The sequence below is a fragment of the Pteropus alecto genome, unplaced genomic scaffold (assembly GCF_000325575.1).
Source record: "Pteropus alecto unplaced genomic scaffold, ASM32557v1 scaffold78, whole genome shotgun sequence".
In the NCBI taxonomy this organism is placed as follows: Eukaryota; Metazoa; Chordata; class Mammalia; order Chiroptera; family Pteropodidae; genus Pteropus; species Pteropus alecto.
The window spans coordinates 17,051,448-17,062,103 of NW_006443124.1; the positions used below are offsets into that span (position 1 = coordinate 17,051,448).

The 10,656-nt window shown below is 45.0% G+C and overlaps 1 protein-coding gene across 3 annotated transcripts in view; it reads right to left on the reverse strand.

Annotated features, from left to right (window-relative positions):
- Positions 1-10,231, reverse strand: part of LOC112469029 (zinc finger protein 354B-like) — a 17,297-nt gene extending 7,066 nt beyond the window's left edge. The window contains exons 1-4 of one of the 3 annotated variants that reach the window (XM_025040667.1): positions 10,052-10,231; positions 8,955-9,032; positions 6,926-7,052; positions 6,454-6,549 (exon numbers count right to left, since the gene is read on the reverse strand). In XM_025040667.1, coding sequence (XP_024896435.1) covers positions 6,454-6,549; positions 6,926-7,052; positions 8,955-8,978 — 247 coding nt within the window. In that variant the 5' untranslated portion in view covers positions 8,979-9,032; positions 10,052-10,231. Of the gene's footprint in view, positions 1-6,453; positions 6,550-6,925; positions 7,053-8,368; positions 8,687-8,954; positions 9,033-10,051 lie in introns of those variants that run through there. The other 2 variants (XM_025040668.1, XM_025040666.1) reach the window with 2 other exon arrangements.
- Positions 10,232-10,656: the final 425 nt, after the last annotated feature.

The window sequence follows — 10,656 nt, forward strand, 5'->3', positions numbered from 1 at the left end:
GCTCCTTATCTCACTGGTGACCAGTTTCTTAATTGAGTTTCTTAACTGGAAACTTTAACGTTACATAGTAAATGGTAATGTGGTCTGTGTAAATTAGTGCAAAAAGTTGAAAGTGGGATTTAAGGAATCTTCTAGAAAAAAGATTCAAGTTTTATTTTAAGTACTTTTGGTCAAGTGCCTCCCCTTCCACCTTAATTTATGTGGCCAATAAGACCACGTTTAGTATTTAATCACCTCACTGATATTTATTAATGTGTTTATAACACATTTCTAGAGGAGCAGGTTAGTCTTTGTTTCCAGTTTGTAGTGGCATAACCTATCTTATAAGTCATTTAGTCCTTTCCTGCCTTTTTTTCTACATTTGTGCTATGGGGATACTTCATTCATCTTTTTGCATGTGATTTTAGATGATTAAAGAGGAAATGTTTCTGTACTCAAAAAGTAACTGAAGGTTATTACATGAGTAAAAGATTTATGTGGAGCTTAAAACAGCTATCTACTTTCTCCCTTCTCAGACCATTCTTTTAGAATGGAATGTTACTTTTATAGTTAAGAGATTGGTTTAAACCATGACTGTCTTTAAATCATTTGAGGTGGAAGAGCATTGTTTCTTACATTTATTTTCATTTTTATAGGTAAAATGTTAATGAAACATAGCGAGGGATAAGTTTTTCTATTTTATTATTTATTGACTCTGCACTGGGAATGAGTTGTCTTCCATTACCTTTATACTTCATGAGAAGTCAAAAGAGAAGCTGAAGAAAAGGTAAATGATCTTAGCAGTTAGTCTGTTTAGCCTCAGATATTATTTCCTGTCTCATCCTTTCCTGCTTTCTCCGCTGTCTGGATTAATTAGGCAGCTTTCTATTTTAAAGACATACATTTTTACTTTGAGAACATCAAGATTATTCTTCACTTCACAGTTTGCTTTGCTTTTCTGTAGGGTTATACCTTAAGTTTCCCCCACACTCCTTTAAGAGAAATTACTGATAAAAACGATCTTGCTTTACATGTTACGTATCTTGAAAGCATTATATATATTAGGAAATTTATATTAATAAAAAAGACAAAAAGGTAAAGTAGTTGTCACTTTTAAAAATCTGCATGGATTTATTTTAGTTCTGTATATAATTAAAGATTTCTTTCAAGTCTGCTAAGATGTGAAGTGTTTTTTTTATGTACTTACCCTTTCTACTTGACATTTTAGAAAAATCCTGTGTTTTTGAAATGAGGGGAAGAGTCACTTTTACTTTAAAACCATCATTTTCCTTTTTAAAATGTCATCTTTTGGGGGGAGTTTCATGATATTCAAACATAATAATGTAGTGGGTTAAACAGTCTAGATGCCCTGATCTTTGAAAGGGGAACTGCAATTCAAATCTATAATCACCATGAATATTTAAATTGTCTCATGATATTGTATGGGTTTTTTTTTTTTTGAGTTTCATGATATTCAAATATAATAATGTAGTGAGTTAAACAGTCTAGATTCCCTGATCTTTGAAAGGGGAACTGCAATTCAAATGTATAATCACCATGAATATTTAAACTGTCTCATGATATTGTATGGGGTTTTTTTTTTTTTGCATCAATTTGTTTACTAAATTAAATATTTTCTTAATAAATAGGTCTAAATCTCATGAACTATGAAAAAAAAACTAAACATGCAACTACCATAACACCCAGCAATTACACTCTTGGGCATTTATCACAGACAAAAGAAAACTCATTTTTGCAAAAAAACCTGTACAAGAATGTTTATAGCAACTTTATTTGTAATTGTCAAAAACTGGAAACAATCCAGATGTCCTTCAACTAGTGAATGGTTATATAAACTGTGGTATATCCATGTCATTCAGCGATCAGGAATTAAGGAATTAAGTACTGATACAGGCAAACACTTGGATAAACTTCCAGAGAATTGTATTGAGTGAAAAAAAAATAACAATCTAAAAGGTTATACACTGTATAATTCCATTTACATAATATTCTTGAAATGACAAAATTATGGAAATAGGTTAGTGGTTACAAAGGGTTAAGGACAAGGGGATGTGGGGAACAGACAGAGAACAAGAGAGAAGTGGGTGTGTCTAAAAATGGTTAACAGGAAAAATCCTTATGGTGACATAAGAAATTCTTTTGTATCTTTACTGTATCAATATCAATATCTTGTTTGTAACATTGCATTATAGTTTTGGAACTGTGTAAAAGATTAATGGGATCTCTGTATGATTTCTTATATTTGCAAGTGAATCTACAATTATCTCAAAAACTTTTTTTATAAAAAGTAGAATTCCCTCTAGAAATAAGAAATCAAATTTATACCATCCCCCAAATCTGATCTTGCAGTGTTGCTATCTCAGTGAATGCTATCGCCGTCCATCCCAGAACATGCCACAAACTAAGCACGCATCCCTGCATCCCTGGCAATGCTACCCCCTTAAGCTTCCACATATAATCCATCTCCAAGTACTGCTGCTTTTATCTCCCAAATACCTCAGAAACTGGCTCCCTTCTCTCTGTCTTCATCATCACTGACCCAGCCACATCATTCTCGCATTCATTACCTGGAGGCCTGCTCTGACCAAGCACTGTTGTAAGTACTGGGGGATGGGAACAAATGACACAGACAATCCAGCATAAGGGAGTTTACAACTCAGGGGAAGAGACAGATAATAAATAAATACATATTATTATGGAAGATAAAACAAGGTGAGGGGATGAATGTGGAGGATGGAAGGTAGTTTTACATGAGTGAGCTGTGCCTTCAATGAAGTACCATCTGAGCAGAAATCTGTGCAACACGAGGAAGTGAGTCATGTGGGCTCATGGCTTCCAGGAAGAACAGTCCAAGAGAGGAAAAAGCAAGTGCAGAGACCCTGAGGTGGAGGCCCATGTGGCCTGCCCAACGAACTGCAAGGTGGCCAGAGTAACTGTGGAGTGCTCAAATAAAGAGCAGAGCAGAAGGAAGTGACAGTGAAGAGGTACCAGGGCCGGACCGTGTAACCTCTGAAAGTCTTTCTGGAGACTGGATTGTGCTCTATGTGATGGAAGCCACTAGAGGTTTTTAGCCTGGGAGTGAGATAACCTGATTCACCTTTTAAATAGATCATTCTGGCAGCTACGAGTATAGTGGATTCAGGTGGCAGGAAGGGAGGTGCAGGGCCAACACAGGAGTCTTTGCTGTGGGGCGCAGGGGACAAGAGCAAGACTCATTCAAACATATTATCACAAGTACAAAACATTTGGACTCCACTTGCACCTTCTAAAGAATTCATTTGTTAAAACCACTGCATGTGATTTCGCTAGCCTGCTAACCTTGATGGCACCTTTGTATAAATTGGAAAAGGATGCCAGCCCTCTGCATAGCAAATCTGGGTGAGTGGAAATGTGGTCCTCCATGATCCCTGCAAGCTGACTAGCATGCACATGGCTTCCTGAATGGAGGTAACACAGAAAGAGAAACGATAAGGAAAGAAAAATACTTTTTTATTGGAGGCAATGGTTTACTTAGATCAACCTGAATTTTAAATTTTAGATTTCAAGAATATGTCCACATTTGGGTGTAAACAAAACTCCTGAGGTGCACAAGTTGGTTTACCACATTATTCCTGTTACAACCCTTCCAGAAAAGCACAACGTCAGTGATTAGACTTTGGGCACATTTATTAAGCAAGGGACTCTGATGCGATACACACCCTTTGAGCTATGCCCTCTCATGTCTCAATTTAAAACACATACCCAGGGATGACGCTGTTTTTCTTTCTTGTTTTAGCTTTCCTATTTGTGAATTGCTTTGCAGTGAAAATAATTTTTTGAAGTATGTTTTGAGGCAACTAGAGGCCGCAGGGGTCCTACCCTGGGGCATAAGCTTGTCTGTTACCGTGGTCAAGGGAGGCTCAGGTTCTGGTGTAGGGGTAGCATCTGAGGTTCGCCCTGAACTCCCAAGCCCTTGGCCCGAGCTCATGGGGAAGGGACCTGTTCCGGGGCCACTTTAATCCTGAGATGGGGGCCTTGCTAGGGTGCAGGAGGGACACCAACACACGTCAGCACTCCCAGGTCATCCCATCTGACTGTCATCTTTGAGGAAAGAGAAGACATTCATGCATCCAGAGAAGCATACATCTTGCTCAGCCTCACTTCCTTCAGACACCTGCTCTGTGTTCCTGCATGGAGGACCTCAAACTCCAGATGGGCTCACTGGGAACCCAGACCCCATTGCCAGGTGGCTGTGGCATCTCTCTGGACAGCTTTCGACTTGTCATACCTTCTCTTCTGTTTGATCCTGTCAATGCTCGGTCACTCAGGAGGGGACACTCACTCTCGAGCAGAGGGTCCAGTTGCAGGAAAAGGCTCTTCCTTCCTCTCTCTGGTCTTTCATCCAGGCTCAGCCCACACCCACCGTGGGACGGACACCCTGAACTCTCAACTGGGTCCCAGATGCTGTATTTGGTAACTGTGTGGTAGACTCCACCAGTTTCCACAAAATGAATGTATGTCTCTCAAATGACAGTTACAAAGATAGAAAGACACACAACTGTGATTCCTACATCAAAAATCTCAACTTTCAGTGGAAGGAAAGCTCCCCCAGGCACAAGGGCTTTGCGAATTGAGACAGCCCATCCCACTTCCTGAGAGGCCATCACTGGTCGTCTAGACCTGACGACAGCCTTGGACAAGTCCTCCTACTTCCACCTAACAGTCTCCACACAGGATGCTGGCTCATCTCCGCAGAATATACACCTGGGCCTGTGGCCAGGCGACTCCCAAGTCCTCAGGGGCCACGCCGGCCTCTCAGGCACAGACCACGCCTGTGACAGGGCCCCCAGCAAAGCAGGATGGTCCCTGCTCATCTCCTCACCCCGTCCGCACACACTGGCTGCTTGGGTTTTCACACATGCCCTTCCTGAGTCCGGAGTGCTCCTCCTCGGAATGCTCCTCTGTCCTGGTCCACCCTTCTTCAGCGGACCTTTGCCATCACCACCCCGTGCCAGTTGACCTTCTCACAGCAGCACCGTGTATCTGACCTCAGAGGTCCTGACTGCACCAGCCATTCCCCACCTGGTGTTGCACAGTTCAGACCACTTGTGCCCTCCCATCTGACTGTGAGCTCCACCAGGGCAGGACCTGTGTCTTTCTGTCCCTGACTTCCAACAAAGCCGCCTCTCCCATTTCTCTCCCCTGATTCTTCCTAACCCACCTGGTACATGTTGAGGTTTTCAGGGATTCTGTCCTTTGCCGTTCCCACCTGGTCAGCTCAAGGCTTCAAATGCCATCTTTGTACTGATGGCTCCCTAACCTCCCTTGCGTTCCCACCCCATATACCTTATACAACTGTCCCCCAGCAACCTCATCCCGCATATTTCACTCACATCTCAAGTGACGCCCATCCCACACTGAACTCACCCTATACCCTTAACAAGGGCCTCTCCTCATCCCTCCTGAATGTCACCGCATGTGCCTTTGTCCAGGCCCTAGTCACGTCTTGTCTACATTATAGAATAATCTCCAGAAACTTCCCACATCTAGTTTTGCCTCACTTTAAATCTATCCCGCAATACTTCCAACGTGATCATTCTTGTTAAGTTCAACTAAGGACTTCAAGAATTATTCTTTGTGAAAAATTAAAAGATTATGTGTAAATAAAGTTCCCTTTCATCCTGCTCATTCTTGATCTCACTCTAAATGTAACTACCGTTACTAGCTAAGCTGTGTCCCTTTCTCTCTGTACTTGCCATGCATATTATACCTGTAGACAAACGCCCATGTAATTTTCTTTAAACATAAATGGTGCCACATCAAAATAACACTCTAGAACTTGCTTTAGTCCTTAATGGGCTTCGGAGGGAGCTTTGTCCGTTAGTGTCCTCTTTCTGACCATGGTGCCATATGCCAGAGTGGGGACATACTACAGCTTCTTCAGCTGCGGCTTTACTGAAGGACGCTTACACTTTCTGATTCAGGCCAATTTTTCTAAAATTGCAAGGATGAGATAATTCTTCATTTTAAAATCCTTTAACTATTTGCAGTTCCCATCTCTAAGAACTGCATCAAAGCACTTTATAACGTGGCCTCTACCTAGTTTTCTAAAATCCTTTCCTTTCTCTCTTCTTCTTACCCCATGTACATACCCCGAGCCCCAATAAGAATGAATTATCTGCAGTTCCTTAAATACACCACATTTGCTGAATGACTACATGAAAATGTAGCCCTTTTCTGAAACAAGAGGAAAGAACAAGAGATCCTGAGAGATTCATTTGCGAAGTGATTACCAGAGAAAAAGAGGAAGCTCATGTCTGTGGCCTTAGTGTCTCCCCTTCCATCACTTCCAGAGGACCAAGAACTTGGGAGAAACTTTCTGGACCAACACCCTGCCTCCTGCCACGACGCATCGTGCACTCATTGATCAGACCTGTGCCTGCGGCGATTCCCGCACCTCAGGCCCCCACTCACCCAGCCAGGAGCCTCTGCGACTTCCTTCCTCGACCTTCCAGGGCTCTTCGCCTTGCTGCAGCAGGGAGATCACTTTGGGTTTGAAAAGTGGGAGTCCTGCCCACAGAGGAAAGAAAAGAAAAAACAAGACTTGGTTTTGTTTGGACACAATGAGCTATCCCAGATCTGAGGGGAACACTTGGGGTAACACTAAGAGCCCTTGAGTGGTGAGCAAGCAAGTATAGAACAGTCACAGTGGGAAAAAAACTACGGGGGAGCTTCTAGTGTGCAACAGTGCAGACTGTCTCACTCACGGGCGATTCCACACCTATAAAGGGGAAGAGTTTTCATGTTTATTTATGCAGATCCAACTTGCACAATCATCAGGCAAAACTCAGCTCAAGTTTCTGAGGACCCAGGGCTTTTAGCTGGGGAAGCAGGTACTGAGTTATCCCCACTTCTGAATTCTGTACCTACAGGAAAGCTTCCTTACCCAGTGAGACCAGGTGACCGTAGTTCTCCAGCATCACATCCTGGTACAAGCTCCTCTGAGAAGGACACAGCTTTCTCCACTCGTCCCGCGTAAAGAGCACAGCCACATCCTCGAACGTCACTGACACCTGCAAAGACAAGCCATCCCAGCTCACCCAGTACCACCCATCACAGAGTGAAGAAGGTGGCACTGGGGAGGCAGACGGGCACCATGAAATGCTTCTGATATTTTTCTGGGTTCTGAAGGTTCCAGGTCATTTGTTTAATGAACAATCAATCATTCACAAAATATATATGAGCAGCATGAAGTATAAACCAGCCCCTCTGTTAAGCATTTTAAGAGATGTGTGGAGATATTCAAGGCCATTAGCGGGAGTGTTAATTAGAATAATATTTCTGATGGTGATTTGATAATATTTGTTGACTTAAAAAGACATCCTCTATAGTGAAGTACAGAAAATGGGTTATATATCGTTGTGTAGTTTGTTCCATTTTTGAAAAAAATATATATATGTACATAGAAATTGATACTGAGAGATGCATAAGAAATGACTGATAGTGATTATCTCCAGATAGGGGAGTTACGGGTAATTTTACTTTTTTTATATACATAAAAAATGTACATACAAATACACATGTATATACCCATGAACACACATATATATATACATGTACACACATATATATACATTCACATACATATATGTGTACATATTTTATTCTTTAAAATTTTTACCATGATCATGCTATACTTCATAAAAAAGCATTAAATTATTTGCATATAGAGGAAGAATATAAGAAATGATATTTGCTCTCAAAGAATTTACAATTCAACAGGCAGACAAGGAAAACACATGAAATAATTGGAACAATGAAAGAAAATATGTAGCTGGACAGGATGGTGCACTGCCTCCTAGGTCGACCCTTATTTTAGAGATGAAGAACACAAGGTCCAGGGCACTCGAGACCCCAGGTCACATAATGTATTAGTGGCAGAAGCAGGACAGTAATTAGAGTTTTCTTTTGACTCAGTCCTTGGTATATTCTCTCTCTGGTCGCGAAGGTCCTGTTGTTGAGTTTTATACTCGGGCCTCTGGAGCACTGACGGATGGGCAGCAGGCGAGGTGGGCAAGAATGCCTATGGGATCCACTCACACATGAGGACAGAGAATGTTCTGGGCAAGAGAGCAACTCGGTGCCCAGAGAGGTGGAGGGATTTGCCCAAGGCCCATAAATGGCAATTGAGGATATGGGTTCAAACCCGCCGTCTGGCTCCAAAGCCCCCATTTCCTAAGCACTGTATACACTGCCTCTCCGGTACCGATGGCCCACTGAACCCACCCTGCCGTTTCCTGAGGAGTTTTGTCTCTGTCCCGGGAGTTAAGAGACCGCTCCAGCTGTGCCCCCTCCAACACAGCTGCCCTTCGTTCATGCATCAACTCACCGGATAAGGTTCCTTGCTCGTTCCCACACATAAAGATAAACATGGCAGGTCAAGATCAGTTTTCAAGAGAGTGGTAGAAGCAGGTGATGTGATCCGCAGGATTAAGAGGGAGAAGAAAATAAAAACTGTGGGTGAGAGAAGCCTGGGGAAGGTATCATGAGGATTCTCAGGGGCGGAAAGAAAAAGAAAAGCGATCTGGCCGAGGTTAGTGAGGGAGATGGGCTGAGCAAAGGAGGCAGGGCCAGAAAGGAACTCTGCCAAGAGTGATGTTTGCCTGTTTCGTCCACAAGTGATATGAGATGCATGGCATCTCACCTGTCAAATTAGCAATTAAACAGTGAGTTGAGATTAATGAATAAAAGAGTGTTAGGAAAACGAAGGGAAACATTGGACACCGGCTGCAGTGGAAGAGGCAGGCATGCAAGACAGAGTCCACCACCCACCCTGGGAGACTGACTCTTCAAAGGGAAAGGAACTTGGCTCCAAATCCTGGAGAAGACTGTCTTGGAAACAGAACTTCAGCTAGAGGAAAAACAACAAACAAACAAACCATCTGTCCCTAAGGTCTGAGACACAATGAACTCACCTGAGACCTTGTTTCAGTAGCCATGTCCTCTTTCTGGGCTAGTTCCCCTAAGGATGGGCACAGTTACAGAAGGCAGATCTGAAAGAAAAAGGAGCCCTGAGGGAGACGACCTTTCTTCCTTCCACCCTTTATAATCACCAGCTCTCAGATCCTTCCACCAGCTGAGAATGACGCCCTGTGCTCTCAGAGAGGGACGTCAGGAGGAGCAAGGAGCAGGCAGGACCAGAGAGAAGGGCTGGTCCACCTTGGTCCAGGCCCCAACTCTTCCCCTGGCTCAGAGAAAAAGGACTTAGGCCTCCTGCAGCAGCAGCAGCAGCAGCAGCAGCAGCAGCAGCAGCGACTCACTGAGCCAGGCACCGCTCACACCATTTAGTCCCACAGCACTGCTGGCATCGTCAGCACCCCCAGTTTATAGATCAGGAAACTGAGGGCAGAGTGGAAGCAACTTGCTCCCACAGCCAATGAGGGTACACCAGGTTCCTGCACGGCGCGCCCGGGTCATCCACTATAACCCCACTGAGTGCACGTGACAACTCTTCACCGCAATTTTTTCCCACTCGCTTCCTCCCTATCCTGTCAAGGAATCATTTCCAGATATTAGAGAAAACTATTTCGGAAAGGGGAAACATCAGCTCTTCCGTGGCAGTAAGGGGCTGCTGTCTGAGGGATGGGCACAGACACCAAAGACCAGGGTGCCCATCCTGGCTCTGTCATTGGGGAAGCTAGCAAGTCTTTTCTCGAGGAAAACAGATCGTTACGCTTGTCACCTCGGAAGACAGTGGCGACGGTAAGGGGAGGAATTATATTTCCTCACCTTCACTGACAGCCGGCAGGGGCCGGGCAGGTTGCGCGCTGAGAACGGTCGGAGGAAGCAGGAGAGTGGCTGGGGCCTGGGGCCACCGAGAACTAAATGCCTGACCTGCCTTATTCAGCCGCACGTCTGCAGGACGGATCGCGGGAGGCAGGCGGACAGAGCCAAGGGGCTGGGCTCTCCGCCCGCCCGCGCCCACGAAAGCTCGGCTCGCGTGCCCGTGCCCCGCAATCCTCCCGAGACCCGGGTCCTCCCTGCCGTATCCCGCAGAACATCCGACGCTCACCTCGCCCAAGCCTCGGGCCTTCTGGGGGCCGTGCCTCCGTCAGCTACACTCCGCAGGCGGAGGCTCCGGAACTGCCTGAGCCGGGCAGCAGCCTCGGGTCGGGGTTCCTCCTGGGTCAGGCCTGGGAGCCACTCAATCTGGCGACAAACGTCCAGCGCTCCCTGTAGGTCCCATAGGGCCGGGCAGGGGGCGGGGCAGGGGCGGCCGCTAATACCTTTGCGAAATGTAGTCCACGCGAGGACCCAAGGATTCTGGGAAGTGTAGTTCTCCGCTCTGGTCAACGAGCCGCGGGGCACTAGCGAGCCTGTCACGTGCCGAGAACCCAAGTCTGGGCTCGGCGTCCCACTGTGTGAGCTACAGGGCCCTGGTTTCCTGGTTCCTCCGGATGTAAAGGGAGTTTCGTTGAGGGCGTTATCTTATAGCTCTGCATCTGTATAAATGATAAGGCAGGTAGACACCTGCCAAGAATGAACCTAATCGTCGGAAGTATCTAGTGCCCGCTATGTGCCAAGCGCTGTTGTAAAAGGTTGGAAATATGTCCGTGAACAAGACAAAGATCGGAACTTTTCTTTTTGGAGGGTGGGGTAGAGAGCAGACAATAAGTC